Consider the following 16,744-nt stretch of genomic DNA (forward strand, 5'->3'; position numbering starts at 1 on the left):
CCTCCGCCCCGGTCTGCAGCCCCGGCAGGTCTGACACCCCAAATATGACAACCAGAGGAGAGGGCTCTAATTAGACATTTAGAATCACTGACATGGTGCTGAAGGAGGAGACCCAAAAGCTGGTTGATGAAATCAAACAACACGTCCCTCCACTTGTTTGTAATTGGCAGAGTACAGACTGTATTCAACCAGCTCACGCTCGTAAAACGCAAAGCAAAATGTCTACTGTTAGATGTGATTCCGTGAATGGGCAGCACTTTCTGAACAATCCTAGGCGTGCTTATAGCTACACTAACAACCAATTTATGAGCAATTAAGCTCGTACAGTAGTTTTCTCTTTCTCTCTAGAACATAAATTCATCCACGAGGTTCTCTGAAAACAAAGGAATACGTTCAAACTTAGTGCCTTTTTTGAATCAATTTTGAATCAAGCTTGAGGAGCCAATAGATCCCCAATGATTTCCCTACGGCAATACCTCGCTAATCAGAATAAACTTTCAACCGAGCAGATCTCCTTGTTGGCACAAATTGTTGATTTTGTCTGAAATTAAGTATTCTGGAGCTGGTCCTACTGGACGCAGACAAAAATCTTTGGCAACACGTCTGTCTTGTTGAACAATCAGCTCCCTCTGCCCAAATCCACGGCTGTGGTATTTGATACTCCATTAGCTAAATTCTACTTCAGGGTTGTGGGGTGAAAACAATGATCATTTTTAATCTACGAATTAGTATCTATACGGTACCTTGGCAGCTCTCATGAGATTTGGGGTTCCATTAAAATTGTAGGCGGCGACTTCCAGAAAAGCACATCGCACAATCTCTACGATAGAAAGTGGGAACAAAAAAATGACACATTCGTGAGTGAAATTCGAACAGGTCTTCACAATCACTGATGATTACATAGTGTTTGATTTGAAGTAGTCCTAGCTGGCATGCAGCAAAACCTGGACAATGTCCAGGCTTGGGCTGATAAGTGACGAGTTATATTTGCACCACCCAAGTGCAAGGCAATGACCATCTCCAACAGGAGAGAATCAAACCATTGCTCCCTTGACATTGAGTGACATTACCATTGCTGAATCCCCCACTATCAGTATCAGGGGTTTACCACTGACCAGAAACTGAACTGGCCAACCCTATAAATACTGTTGTTGCAAGAGCAGGTCAAAGGCAAGGAGTTCTGCAAAGAGTATCTCGCTTCCTGACTCCCCAAAGCTCGTCTGTCATCCGCAAGGCACAAGCCAGCAGTGTGATGGAATACTCTCCACTTGCCTGGATGTGTGCGGCTCCAACAACACTCAACGATGTATAACCATTCCAAAACAAAGCAGCCCGCTTGATCACCACGTCTCCTTATACTTTGGGCTGTAGCTTCCAAACTCCAAGGTGGGGGGAGGTGGGGGTGGGGCAGAGGGAGACAATTCTCTGATGATGTGCTGGAAATCCTCTTCGGAAGTTCACAGGTAAGGTTTGCAAGGCAATTGCCCAAAGTGCAAACTTTCCCTGGGCAATTGGCCTGTACCGGGAACCACCTGAAAATCTGATTTGAATCGAAAACTTCGGATACATAGATACATAGAAGATAGGAGCAGGAGGAGGCCTTTTGGCCCTTCGAGTCTGCTCCACCATTCATCACGATCATGGCTGATCATCCAACTCAATAGCCTAATCCTGCTTTCTCCCCATAGCCTTTGATCTCATTCTCCCCAAGTGCTATATCCAGCAGCCTCTTGAATATATTCAAATTTTCTGCATCAGCTACTTCCTGTGGTAATGAATTCCACAGGCTCACCACTCTTTGGGTGAAGAAATGTCTCCTTATCTCTGTCTGAAATGGTTTACCCTGAATCCTCAGACTGTGACCCCTGGTTCTGGACACACCTATCATTGGTAACTTCTTCCCTGCACCTACCTTGTCTAATCCTGTTAGAATTTTTATAAGTCTCTATGAGATCCCCCCCTCATTCTTCTGAACTCCAGCGAGAACAATCCCAACCTAGTCAACCTCTCCTCATATGACAGTCCCGCCATCCCTGGAATCAGTCTGGTAAACCTTTGCTGCACTCCCTCGAGAGCAAGAACATCCTTCCACAGAGGAGACCAAAACTGCACACAATACTCCAAGCCTCACCAAGGCCCTGTACAATTGCAGCAACCCATCCCTGCTTCTATACTCGAAACTTCTTGCAATGAAGGCCAACATACCATTAGTCTTCTTTACCACCTGCTGCACCTGCATGCTTACCTTCAGCGACTGGTACACAAAGGCACACAGGTCCCGCTGCACACTCCCCTCTCCCAATTTACAACCATTCAGGTAGTAATCTGCTTTCCTGTTTATGGATGGTTCTGGCTGGGTTATATCACTAGTTACGCAGAAATATTTAGAAGAATTAAAACCTCTTCTAACTCATGGGTAACTAGCATACAGAATGACGAGACTCCCCTCACACCCCAAGCTAGTGCTGTAAAAAAGTGGCTGTGCTTCTTCCCTCTAACAGATCTCACCTTCATAGAACATAGAACATACAGTGCAGAAGGAGGTCATTTGGCCCATCGAGTCTGCACTGACCCACTTAAGCCCTCACTTCCACCCTATCCCCATAACCCAATAACCCCTCCTAACCTTTTTGGTCACTAAGAGCAATTTAGCATGGCCAATCCGCCTAACCTGCACATCTTTCGACTGTAGGAGAAAACCGGAGCGCCCGGAGGAAATCCATGCAGACATGGGGAGAACATGCAGACTCCGCACAGACATTGACCCAGCGGGGAATCGAACCTGGGACCCTGACGCTGTGAAGCCACAGTGCTATCCACGTGTGCTACCGTGCTGCCCGAAGCCAGACCCCGGGGATGCACTGCTCTCCTCGGATTTCCCCGCCTGAGACGGAAGGTCGGGCAAGACAGGAGTGTAAAAGATTAAGGTAAATGGCTAGGAGCAGAATGGCAACCTGACGCTGATTGTTGCTCCGAGCACAAGTGGCATTAGGGCGCATTCTCTGTAAGAAGCACTGTGGCAACTCACTAGGGCTCCATTGACAGCACCTACCAAATCCACCCGTTCTACTACCTAGATGGACAAAGGCAGCAGAGACACGGGAACATGACCACTTTCAAGTAATCCACCAAGTTTAAATATTTTCTTTGCCAATTGAGGGGCAATTTAGCACATCTTTGGGTTGTGGGTGTGAGACCCACGCACACGGGGCAAATGTGCAAATGCCACACGGACAGTGACCCGGGGCTGGGATCAAATCCGGATCATCGCTGCCATGAGGCAGCAGTGGTAACCATTGCACTATCGTGCCGCCATAGGTACCCCGCCAAGTTACACACCAACCTGACTCGGAACTATATTGCAGTGGGAACACCCTTCCTAACAGCACTGTTGGTGTACCTACACCACATGGGCTGCAGTGGTTCAAGAAGGTGACTCACCACCACCTTCTCAAGGGCATTTAGGGATGGCAATAAATGCTGGCCTAGCCCGACGTGTCTACATCCTAAGCTCGAAATAAAAGATTGGGTGGTCAATTTCCTTTGTGCACGCTCCTTTCCATCCTGAATCCAACTTCACATTCAGGTAAAACCAGATGTGAAAGTCTCAGGTGTTTTCTTGAAAGACCAGCTGAGTTTAGATGTTTTTGTTGATATTGCATTATGTTTAGCTGACCAAGGTAGGCCAGCAGCACGGTTCAATTCCTGTACCAGCCTCCCTGAACAGGCGCCGGAATGTGGCGACTAGGGGGCTTTTCACAGTAACTTCATTTGAAGCCTACTCGTGACAATAAGCCATTTTCATTTCATTGAGGGCATGGGATTGGGAGTTATCACTGAGCCAGATCATCATGCCCTGCTGTGTATGATCCCCATTCATCCACACTATCTGCATTTGCCTCTCTATCAACCCTACCTGGACTCACTTCACCACCCTATCCCCGTAACCCCATCTAACCTGCTCATCTTTGCACAGCGGGAGGAAACCGGAGCACACGGAGAAAACCCACGCAGACAGAGGGAGAACGTGCAGACTCCGCACATCAGGTCACCCGTGGCCGGAAGTGTACCCCGGTCTCTGGGGCTGTGAGGCAGAAGTGATAACCACTGTGCCCCACCCTATGTTTCAGACATCGTGCTCCCACAGCATTGTTCTTGCCAGGAGATTGACATGATCTCTTCAATAGCAAATAGTGAGTCTCAGCCTGCCACATACGGTAACAAATGACCTCAGACATGTTTCAGGTGGACTGTCGTCGGAACAGCACGGGAGGGGTCCCAGAAAAAACGTGTTTACACTTTAACGCTCTGTATTCTGTTCCTGATGAAACACTGGAGGTTTAGTTGGCTTACCTGTAACTTTCTTGAGTGTTTGATTGGCAGGACGATGCAGTTGAACAATCTGTTTCCTCACTGTTGTCTCAAACGTTTTGTAGTTGACAAACCCAGGTAACTCCCGCCCACGGGCAGCTCCCTCAAATTGCACCACTTTATTCTGCATCAGTTTATGGACTGTTGGTCAAAATAAATAAATTGGAAATTGCCACATTTTCAAGGACAAATAATGTACTGTGTGGCACTACGGTAGTCATATTGTACACAGGATGTCGTCCCCCCCCCACCCCCCCTCTCGTGGGACATCCACGAGCAGAGCACTCCTCCATCATCAGCACCACACGGAAGAATCAGTCTAGATTTCACTGCTCAAATCACTGGAGCGGGACGTGAACCGACAACCACCTCACTCAAAGCTACCTGAATCACAGCTGACGCCATTCATACTCCTCTTTCCCCCCGTCTCAACTCAGAATCCAAGAATTTAGATGCATATGTGTCGTAGAAGGTTCTGCTAAATACAAGGTTAATGAGGGTCTGAGTATCGTACCACCCACGCAGTAGAACTTAAAAACCAAAAAGGAGCAATCACATCACTGGGAGTGTTCTATAAGCCCCTCAACAGTCCGAGAGAAACAGAAGAGCTGATATGTAGGCAAATTTCAGAGACGTGGAAACGTAATAGAGTAGTTCCAGCGGGAGATTTCAACTTCCCCAACATTATATGGGGTAATGAGTGTAAAAGGTTTAGAGGGAGAAGAATTCTTAAAATGCTTCCATGAGAACTTTGAAAGCCAGCAGATAGAAGGCCCTACAAGGTCCTGGACTTTTCAGGTATCGAATTGTTGAAGTATCAGTGGGGGAACATTTTGCAGAAGGTGATCAAACCTCCATTAGATTCAAGATGGTTGGGGAAAAGGACAAGGATGGGTCTGATGGGCGGCTTAGTGGTTAGCACAGTTGCTTCACAGCTCCAGTGTCCTAGGTTCGATTCCCGGTTTGGGTCACTGTCTGTACGGAGTCTGCACGTTCTCCCTGTGTCTGTGTGGGTTTCCTCCGGGTGCTCCGGTTTCCTCCCACAGTCCAAAGATGTGCAGGTTAGGTGAATTGACCATGCCAAATTGCCCTTAGGTTAGATGGGGTTTCTGGGTTATGGGGATAGAGTGGAGGTGTGGGCTTAAGCGCTCTTTCCAAGATGGGCTCGATGGGCTGAATGGCCTCCTTCTGCACTGCAAATTCTATGAATCTATGATAAAACGGGGGCAATGCTGATTTTAATAGGATCAGATATGATTTGGCCACAGTGGACTGGGAGCAGACATTTTTAGGTAAATCTGTGACAAAACGGTGAGACACATTCAAGAAGGAAATATGAAATGAGAGTACAGGGCCAACATGTTCCAATCGGGTGGGACCAACAAATCCAGTGAACCCGCGATAACGAAGGGTGTACAGAATTAGATCAGGAGAAAAGGGGAGGCTTATGACAGATGTTGAGGGCTCAAAATAGCAGATGTGTAGACAGTGGCAGACTTTCAATAAAAGGCAGCAGTGCCGCATGGGCTTGGCCAATGGTGGGACCCCATAGGGAGAGGCGACTGTTGTGAAAGGAACACCACCCAGAGTCTTTGTACCTCTTAATTTGCTGATCTGAGCTCATCAGCAGGCAATACAAAACATCAGGCTCAGATTGATGGACTCTCCTTTGGTGCCGGAAAACAGTTGCCCAACATTGAGAGGGGGTTGAGACTCAAACACAATTCTCCTGAATTGGTGTGAAGTTTCTGAACTTTCACTGACTAAAGGGGCAAATGAGCAGCCAGGTTTCTGTCATTCAGACTGAGGCAAAAGTGAGATTGCCGACCTAACATCGGAGTGTGAGTCCACAAAGCCTTCAGCGAGGCAAGGTGGTGGTGCTGGCCCACGGCTGTCGAACGTAGCAGTGGGTTGACTCGCAACTTCCAGGCCAAGGCAACCAACCCAAAAAGAACAGAGACCAGTGGGCCAGCGAGCCAGCAGCAGTGGCCAGGTAGCCAGCCAGGAGCACGCACAGTCATCAAGGCTCAAGGTCCGGCCACGGGAGCAGAGAGGTGAGCAGAGACGTCATTGTGGGTAGGGCTCGATATCATTGATGGCAGGCCGCCCCATGGAGGAAATAGCAGGAGCGCTGGTGATAATTTTCAATTTCCCTCTGGCTACAGGAGAGGTGCTGGAAGACTGGAGGACAGCCAATGTGGTAACTACTGAAAGCTATTGTGAGACACAGAATTAATCTGCATTTGGAGAGGCAGGGATTAATCAAGAACAGTCAGCATGGTTTTGTTCAGGAGAGTCATGTCTGACCAACTTGATTACATTTTTTGAAGATGTGTGTAGATGAGGGCACTGCATTTGACATAGCCTACTTGGACCTCAGCAAGGCCTTTGATAAGGTTCCTAGTGGGAGACTGTTAACGAAGCTAAGAGCCCAGGGGATCCAAGGAAATTTGGCAAATTGGATTCAGAATTGGCTGAATGGCAGGAAGCGGAGGGTGATGGTCGAGGGGTGTTTTTCTGACTGGAAGCCTGTGTCCAGTGCGGTCCCGCGGGGATCAGAGTTGGGATCCTTGCTGTTTGTGGTTTATATAAACGATTGAGACTTGAATGTAGGAGGGTTGATCAGCAAGTTCGCTATTAACATAGAACATTACAGCGCAGTACAGGCCCTTGTTGATATGAAAACTGGTGGAGGATAGCCTTAGATTACTGGAGAATATAGACAAATTGGTCAGATATATTGGTCAGACCTATATTTATATAGGTCAGACCATAAGACAGTGCTTCTTCTCCCATCCAGCTAAGAAGGTTGTGCAGTGCTGGTCTGAGGAGACAGAAGAGCTCTTACATGACTGCTTAGAGTCAGTGGACTGGTCCATATTTAAGAAGCCAGCGACTAACTTAAATGAGTATGCCACCACCGTCACAGACTTCATCCGCAAATGTGTGGACGACTGTGCGCCAAAGAAAGTAGTACGTACGTTCCCCAACCGGAAACCATGGCTCAACCGCGAGATTGACTCCCTACTGAAGGACAGATCTGAGACGTTCAAGGCAGAGGACCCTGACCCATACAAGAAATCCAGGTACGACCTCCGCAAAGCCATCCGAGATGCCAAGAGAGAATATCAAACCAAGCTAGAGTCACAGACAGACTCTTGGCGGTTGTGGCAAGGACTAAACAACATAACGGGCTACAAAGCGAAGCCGAGCAGTATCTCTGGCAGCAGCGCACCCCTCCCCGATGAACTTAATGCATTCTATGCTCGGTTCGAGCAGGTAACCAACAATCCGCTGTCAAGTGTCCAAGCAGCCCATAATTCACCCATACCCACCATCACAGCTTCCAAAGTCAGATCGGCGTTCCTGAAAGTGAACCCGCGGAAGGCAACGGGCCCGGACGGGATCCCTAGTCGTGCACTCAGAGTCTGCGCAGACCAGCTGGCAGAGGTATTCACAGACATCTTTAACCTGTCCCTATTCCACTCCGAGGTCCCCACCTGCTTCAAGAAGACCACCATCATACCGGTACCAAAGAAGAACCAGGCAACGTGCCTCAATGACAACTGCCCGGTGGCCCTGACGTCAGTTGTAATGAAGTGCTTTGAGAGGCTGATCATGAAGCGCATCACCTCCATACTCCCGGAACGCCCTGACCCACTTCAATTCGCATACCGTCGCAACCGGTCCACATCAGACGCCATTTCCCTGGCCCTACACTCATTCCTAGAGCATCTCGAAAACAAGGACTCCTACATCAGACTCCTATTTATTGACTACAGCTCCGCCTTCAACACCATAATCCCAGCCAAGCTCACATCAAAGCTCTAAAACCTAGGACTTGGCTCTCCACTCTGCAACTGGATCCTCGATTTTCTGACCAACCGACCACAATCAGTAAGAATGAACACAACACCTCCTCCACAATAGTCCTCAACACCGGGGCCCTGCAAGGCTGCATACTTAGCCCGCTACTCTACGCCCTGTACACACACGACTGCATGGCAAAACTTGGTTCCAACTCCATCTACAGGTTTGTTGACGATACGACCATAGTGGGCCGGATCTCGAATAACGACGAGTCAGAATACAGGAGGGAGATAGAGAACCTAGTGGGGTGGTGTAACGACAACAATCTCTCCCTCAATGCCGGCAAAACTAAAGAGCTGGTCATTGACTTCAGGGAGCAAAGTACTGTACTCCTCCCTGTCAGCATCAACGGGGCCGAGGTGGAGATGGTTAGCAGTTTCAAATTCCTATGGGTGCACATCTCCAAAAATCTGTCCTGGTCCACCCACGTCGACACTATCACCAAGAAAGCAAACCAGCGTCTATACTTCCTCAGAAAACAAAGGAAATTCGGCATGCCACATTAACTCTTACCAACTTTTACAGGTGCACCATAGAAAGCATCCTATCTGGCTGCATCACAGCCTGGTATGGCAACTGCTCGGCCCAGGACCGCAAGGAACTTCAGAGAGTCGTGAATACCACCCAGTTCATCACAAGAAACTGCCTCCCATCCATTGACTCCATCTACACCTCCCGCTGCCTGGGGAAAGCGGGCAGCATAATCAAAGATCCCTCCCACCCGGCTTACTCACTCTTCCAACTTCTTCCATCGGGCAGGAGATACAGAAGTCTGAGAACACGCACGAACAGACTCAAAAACAGCTTCTTCCCAACTGTCACCAGACTCCTAAATGGCCCTCTTATTGACTGACCTCATTAACACTACACCCTGCATGCTTCATCGTCAGTGCTTATATAGTTACATTGTATATCTTGTGTTGCCCTATTATGTATTTTCTTTTATTCCCTTTTCTTCCCATGTACTTAATGATCTGTTGAGCTGCTCGCAGAAAAATACTTTTCACTGTACCTCGGTACATGTGACAATAAACAAATCCAAATCCAAATCCGATAAGCGGATCAGTGGAATAAGTGTGAGGTGATGCACTTGGGCTGGACAAACAAGGCAAGGGAATACATGATAAACAGCAGGACCCTGGGAAGCACCGAGGATCAGAGGAGCCTTGGTCTGCATGTACACCCGTCCCTTAAGGTAGCAGCGCAGGTACACACAGTGGTTAAGAAGGCATATGATATCCTTAATAACCGAGCATAGCGTTTAAGAGCACAGAGGATTTGCTCAGATATATGAAACGTTGGTTAGGGCACAGCAAGAGTGTTGTGTGCAGCTTTGGAATTTATAGGAGGGATGCAATAGAACTGGACAGGGTGCAGAGGAGATTTACCAGGCTGTTGCCTGGACTGGAGGGTTTGGATTATGAAGAGAGATTGGATAGACTGGGATTGTTTTCCTTGGAGCAGAGGAGACTGAGGGGGGGGGGGGGGGGGGGGGGGGGGGGGGAGAGAAGGGGCACGATTGAGATGTATAAAATTATGAGGGGCACAGATAGAGCAGACAGGAAGAAACTTTTCCCATTGGTGGAGGGGTTAATGACCAGGGGGCATAGATTTAAGGTGAGGAGCAGGAGATTTAGAAGGAATGTGAGAAAAAGCTTTTTCACCCAGAGGGTGGTGGGAGTCTGGAACTCGCTGCCAGAAAGGTTGGTGGAGGCAGAGACCCTCATAACATTTACGATGTATTTAGATGTGTACTTGCGATGGCCACGTGCTGGAAAATGAGATTGGAATAGTTAGGTGGTTGATTTTGACTAGTGCAGATGTGATGGGCTGAAGGGCCTTTTCTGGGGTTTTTTTATGCTGTAGACCTCTATGACTCTATGATGTAAGAAGGTACATAACCTAGACCTAAGATGTGTTAAGACCTAGACATGGAGATATCACTAGTCTGTACCCTTTACTGTATATATGTGTACAGTTAGGAAAACAAAGCCGACTTCCGCACAACAGGAATTCTACGTCTCCAAGGCGAGAATGAGCCGGGGGGGGGGGGGGGGGGGGGGGGGGAGGTTTTGGCATTTTTGTGAGGGAAGGACATTTGGGACAAAAGTAACTTCTGAGGGAATGTGACAAAATATTCTCCAGCCTGGTGCGATTAGATATGAATAGCCTTCCTCCAGGTTTCAATTCAATTCCTGCTCAGCTCCGGCACGACTGGAAGAAAAAGCATTTGAAATAACATAGCCGTCGTCTCTGTTTCGTTGTGCACTCACATTTATGTTTAACTTTATCAAGTTGATTTTTCCAATTTTCAAACTCCTTCCGTACTAAGGTGAAGCACCGGTCTGTCTTAAAGCAACCTTCTGGTTCCTCCCCTGAAGATAAACGGCTGAGGTTTTCACTAAATTCATTGAGCTTCTGTGAAGAAAACCAGAGACAGTGGAAAATGGTGATCACTCGTTGCTGCTCATGACCCTGGACAGTAGGTGGTTGGGGTGAGTACTGCTGTTGGAACCGGTTATCGCACTGGGGACGCGTTTATTTGGGTGAAGTGCTAAATGGCAATAGTGATCTCGGATCCACCCTGCAGCACGGTAGCACAGTGGTTAGCACTGTTGCTTCACAGCGTCAGGGTCCCAGGTTTAATTCCCGGCTTGGGTCACTGTCTGTGCGGAGTTTGCATGTTCTCCTTGTGTCTGCTTGGGATTCCTCCGGGTGCTCCGGTTTCTTCCCACAAGTCCCGAAAGACGTGCTGTTAGGTGAATTGGACATTCTAAATTCTCCCTCCGTGTACCCGAACAAGTGCCGGAGTGTGGCGACTAGGGGCTTTTCACAGTAACTTCATTGCAGTGTTAATGTAAGCCTACTTGTGACGATAAAGATTATTCTTATTATTGCAAATGGTGAACGACTTTGAGTTACGTCATAAACGCAAGATTCTGCGGATGCTGGCTGGAGATCTGAAAATAAATACAGAAAGTTCTGGAAAATCTTAGCCGATCTGGAAGCATCTGTGGAGAGAGAAACTGAGTTAACTTTTCAAACCGGTCACAATGAACTTGAAATGTTAACTCTGTTTCTCTCACTGTAGGTGCTGCCTGACCCACTGAGATTCCCCAACTGGTTCTGTTTTTAATCTGAGTTACCGTGTGATGGAGAAGGTGCTCATTTTTAAACTATGTAATGCCAACAGATATTAAAGATACACTGGCCAGGTCAAATCTTCCATTCTCCAGATACTTACACCCTGGAGTTAATTTGGAAAATGCATTGGGGACCGCCTTGGAAGTCCCCATGCACTGACTACATGGGAAATGTGTGGGAAGTTTCAATGTCTGTGGGCAATGATTCTGCATCTGGGACTCTCGGAAACTCTGAATTAAAGTCAAAGACTCAAATGGTTCCCACTTACTCGGAATTAGTTAGATGGTTTGTGACGGACCTGCTGGAGAATATGGGCAGAATTATGGGCCTGTTGCTGAGATTTGAGGCCTTCTAGAAACATTGAAAATAGAAGCAGGAGGATGCCATTCGGCCCTTTGAACCTGCTCTGCCATTCATTATGATCACGGCTGATCATCAAATTGGATTGGATTGGATTTGTTTATCTTCACATGTACCGAGGTACAGTGAAAAGTATTTTTCTGCGAGCAGATCATTCAGTACATGACGAGAAAATAAAAGAAAATACATAATAGGGCAACACAAGCTACACAATGTAACTACATAAACACCGGCATCGGGTGAAGTATACAGGAGTGTAGTGTTAATCAGGTCAGCCCATAAGAGGGCCATTTAGGAGTCTGGTAACAGCGAGGAAGAAGCTGTTTTTGAGTCTGTTCGTGCATGTTCTCAGACTTTTGTATCTCCTGCCCGATGAAAGAAATTGGAAGAGTGAGTAAGCCGGGTGGGAGGAGTCTTTGATTAGCTGCTTTCCCCAGGCAGCGGGAGATGTGGATGGAGTTAATGGATGGGAGGCAGGTTTGTGTGATGGACTGGGCTGTGTTCACGACTCTCTGAAGTTTCTTGCAGCCTTGGGCCGAGCAGTTGCCATACCAGGCTGTGATGCAGCCAGATCGGATGCTTTCTATGGTGCATCTGTAAAAGTTGGTAAGAGTTAATGTGGGCATGTCGAATTTCCTTAGTTTCCTGAGGAAGTATAGGCGCTGTTGTGCTTTCTTGGTGGTAAATTGAATACCCTGATCCCGTCTACCCCATATCCCTTTAGCCACAAGAGCAATATCTAATTCCTTCTTGAAATTACACAACATTTTGGCCTCAACTACTTTCTGTGGTAGTGAATTCCACAGATTACCACTGTATGGGTGAAGAAATTTCTCCTCACCTCAGTCATAAAAGGTTTTACCCATATCCTCAAACTACGACCCCTAGTTCTGGACTCCCCCACCATCGGGAACATTCTTGGAAGAGTTTTCTTGACGAAGGCGACGAAAGAAGAGTTCAGCATTATGTCGAACCGGAATTCATTTGAGGTGGGACGTAAGGGTACAAAGCTAAGTCCTTTGCTGAGTACAGCCCGCTCAGCCTCAGAGAGGGGAAGGTCGGAGGGTATGGTTATGGTGAACATGCGGCAAGATCTTGGGGCTGAGAGAAATGGGGTACGAGGGATTGGGACTTTTCTTGACAAAGGCGACGAAAGAAGAGCTCCACATCATGTCAAGCCCGGAATTCATTGAGGTGGGGACGTAAGGATACAAAGCTGAGTCCTTTGCTGAGAACTCAAAACGTTAGCTCTTATCTCTCCCTACAGATTCTGCCTGACCTGCTGGGGTTTTCCAGCATTTTCTCTTTGGATCGGGAACATTCTTTCTGAATCCACCCTGTCTAATCCTGTTAGAATTTTATACGTTTCTATGAGATCCCCTCTCACTCTTTCAAACCGCAATGACTAACCAACTTTGCCCCTCCTCATGTGACAGTCTTACCAGGGTGAGTAAGTCTGCAAATGACCTCAAGTCCGGTGCATGCAGAAATTGGTAGAACCGTTTTATGCCAAAAATGATCCTAGGGCTTCTTTCTCTATCTGCGTGTGATTACTTTTGTCTTTATTCAGGGTCCAGGAGGTGAACAATACTGGCCTTTCGTCACCTGTGGCATTATCTGGCTCCCCCCACTTTTGAGGTTGGGGATATTTGTGGAGCCTCTTCCACCAGTGAGCTGTTTAATTGTCCACCACCATTCACGCTCGGGTGTTGCAGGACTGCAGAGCTTAGACCCCATCCATTGATTGCGCTATTGCTTAGCTCTCCCTATCACTCGCGGCTTATGCTGTTCAACACGCAAGTCCTGTGTTGTTGTTTCATCAGGTTGACACCTCACTTTTCAGTATGCCTGGTGTTGCTCCTGGCCTGCCCTCCTACACTCTTCATTGAACCAGAGTTGATCCCATGACTTGCTGATAATGGAAGAGTAGGGGTTGCCGAGGATATGCCAGATTTCCAACACCCCCAGCTTGACAAACGAACGATTGTACGACATCTGTGCACTCCGATGGATAGGAATGGAGGAACTCCTGCTGTTGGGAGTTTCTACTCTTGGTTTAACCCTTTCTTATGCTATTGGACATATATGGAGTGGATGGAGGTTTTGCCTTATGGACTCCCACTGATGATTTTGCCTGCAATTTACAGGTCAGGATTCTGTCCTGATTAAGGGTTCAGGCCCACCGGCAGTGTCTTTGTCGTTAGGTTTCATGATTTTCTGACCATGTCGGATGTATTACATACAAACCTGAATCAGGAAAGTTACTTTCTCATGATGCTCTTCTGGAACTCCCTCACCACATTTTTCCAAATCTTTGATCGTTGCACAGATTTTCAGTTCAATTTCCTTTTCTAAATCAGGCAAAGAGTCCTTAAAAACAAAGTGAAAGGACACCATGACGTCTAAAATTAATAACATACAAAACCTCATGTTAAGGTTATCTTGTTATGCTATTTCGGTGTAGCATAAGTGGCTTCCTTGTGGTGCACTCGACAAAGGAAGGATCAGACGTGAAGATAACTCCAACATGTTTATTAAACTATGTACACTATTATAACTTGGGTTCGACACTCCTGTAAATCCTCCTGTAGCTCCTGTAGACTGACTAACCAGATTGCTACACTCCACGTGGTGAGAATGATATTGAATCAACCTTGTCTCTGTATTCTCTGACTGTCTCCACTGGAAAGAGGCAGATCATGTGTGTGGTGTCCTTTATATATGAGTTGGTGTAATGCTGTCCTGTGGTCATGTCACCGCTGTGAGTATCGTTACACCACCACAAAGGTAACTGATTCAACCTCGGGAAGTGTGAATAATGCTGAACCGTAAAGAAGTTAAGCAAACAAAACTTACGAGGATGTGCTCAACAAGTTCACTTGTAAGTCTATCAGCCAAGCATGGGATGGAGGCCTTCTTGTCCTCCAATAGAGGCCTAAAGAGCAAAGAAATTGCACAACCATGTTAGTCACACGGCAGGTTATCGCTCTCAACATCTCAGACGTAGATACGTGGAAATTGGTTGAAGGACAGGAAAGAGAATTGAAGTGAACCATTAGTGGTCAGGCTAGAAGAAGGTATATAGTAGGGTCCCCCAGGGATTGGTAGAACAAAGAACAAAGAAAAGTACAGCACAGGAACAGGCCGTTCGGCCCTCCAAGCCTGTGCCGATCATGATGCCCTAACTAAAAACAAAACCTTCTGCCCTCAGTCCCAGCAACTCAGTCCGTATCCCTCTATTTCCTCCCTGTTCATGTATCCATCCTGGTGCCTCCTAAATGTTGCTAATTTGTCTGCTTCCACCACATCCTCAGGCAGTGCGCTCCAGGGCACCCACCTGTTCATGGGGAGGAGGGCCGACGCCCTTGCCTTTGCCTTCCTGAGCGCCCGCCGTAGAATTCTGCTCAGTTGGCTCTCACTCTCTGTGTGAAACACATACCCCGCCCATCTCCCTTAAACGTTCCCTCTCTCACCTTGAACTTGTGCTCCCTTGTAAATGAAACTTCCATCCTTGGAAAAAGCCTCTGACTATCCACCCTATCTATGCCTTTCACAATTCTGTAAACCTCTAGCAGGTCTCGCCTCAGCCTCCGTCTTTTCAGCGAAAACAGTCCTAATTTATTCATAGCCAACATCCTCGAGACCAGGCAACATCCTGGTGAAACGTCTTTGCACTCTCTCCAAAGCTTCCATGTTCCTCTGATAATGTGGTGACCAGAACTGCCCGCAATACTCCAAATGCAGCCTAACCAGGTTTTTATACAGCTGCAACATGATTTCCAAATTCTTGTACTCAATGCCCCGGCTGATGAATGCAAGCGTGCCATATGCCTTCTTAATCACCTTGGCAACCTGTGTTGCCACTTTTAGGGAACTGTGGACCTGCACGCCCAGATCCCTCTGTATGACAATAATAATAATAATAATAATAATCACTCATTGTCACGAGTAGGCTTCATTGAAGTTACTGTGAAAAGTCCGTAGTCGCCACATTCTGGCGCCTGTTCGGAGGCCGGTACGGGAATTGAACCCGCGCTGCTGGCATTGTTCTGCATTACAAACCAACTGTTTAGCCCACTGTGCTAATGTTCCTAAGGGTTCTGCCATTTTACAGTATAATTCATACATAGATTTGATCCTCCAAAATGCATCACCTCACATTTGTCCAGATTAAACTCCATCTACCATTTCTGTGCCCAAGTCTCCAATCTATCTATATCCTCTAACACTCCTCGGTACAATTGCCAAGGCTGCAACCCAAACTCAAAACCATTGCGAATGCCGCCTCATGGAATGCCGATTAACACTTGGCCCCCTTGACACCTGGTCTGAATGACCACAGACTAGCCCTCTGGCCCCTGGTCAAATGGTCAGGAACCAGGACCACACGCGGCCATGACAAGCTGGCGGTGCTACGGAGCCATGTTCCACAGCCACATGGTAGCCTCAGATGACCATAGGCTGCTTTCCCCTTTGAGGAGGGGGGGAAACTGACTGGCTGTGATTTAACCTGAGGATCACCACACCTCAGGCAAGGGGCAAGGTTGAGAAAGCAACAGTAGTGGACTCGCCAACACTAAACGCATTCAAATAGTCATTGGATAGGCATATGGACGATAAGGGAATAATGTAGAGGGACTTTAGAGAGGTTTCATAGGTCGGCGCAACATCGAGGGCCGAAGGGCCTGTACTGCACTGTTCTAAGGCGGGTGGGGAGGGGGGGGCCTTCAGGAATAACCTCAGCCGGTGCGGGAATTGAACCCACGATGCTGGCCTTGCGCTGCATCACAAACGAGCTATCCAGCCATATGAGCCAAACTGGCCCCCACAATGTAGGAAACCAACGTCAACTACTTACAGGTATCGGAACCAGCACCAGCAGAAGCCACAGTACCCCAGCCATTCAGCCTCCAACACAGGCCCCCTTCATCAGTGCAAATGGAGGCTCCTGCTCCCACTGGGCACACCAAGGTCATCCACACTGAGGGCACTAACTCAT

General features: G+C 47.6%; 1 protein-coding gene across 1 annotated transcript in view; it reads right to left on the minus strand.

The window, feature by feature from the left end:
- Window positions 1-16,744, minus strand: part of LOC119968659 — a 115,759-nt gene that overhangs the window by 7,965 nt on the left and 91,050 nt on the right. The window contains exons 22-26 of the mRNA XM_038801276.1: window positions 14,602-14,680; window positions 13,993-14,115; window positions 10,515-10,659; window positions 4,354-4,512; window positions 744-820 (exon numbers count right to left, since the gene is read on the minus strand). Of these exons, the coding sequence (XP_038657204.1) occupies window positions 744-820; window positions 4,354-4,512; window positions 10,515-10,659; window positions 13,993-14,115; window positions 14,602-14,680 (583 nt within the window). The remainder of the gene's footprint in view (window positions 1-743; window positions 821-4,353; window positions 4,513-10,514; window positions 10,660-13,992; window positions 14,116-14,601; window positions 14,681-16,744) is intronic.

This window comes from Scyliorhinus canicula, chromosome 7 (assembly GCF_902713615.1).
Source record: "Scyliorhinus canicula chromosome 7, sScyCan1.1, whole genome shotgun sequence".
In the NCBI taxonomy this organism is placed as follows: Eukaryota; Metazoa; Chordata; class Chondrichthyes; order Carcharhiniformes; family Scyliorhinidae; genus Scyliorhinus; species Scyliorhinus canicula.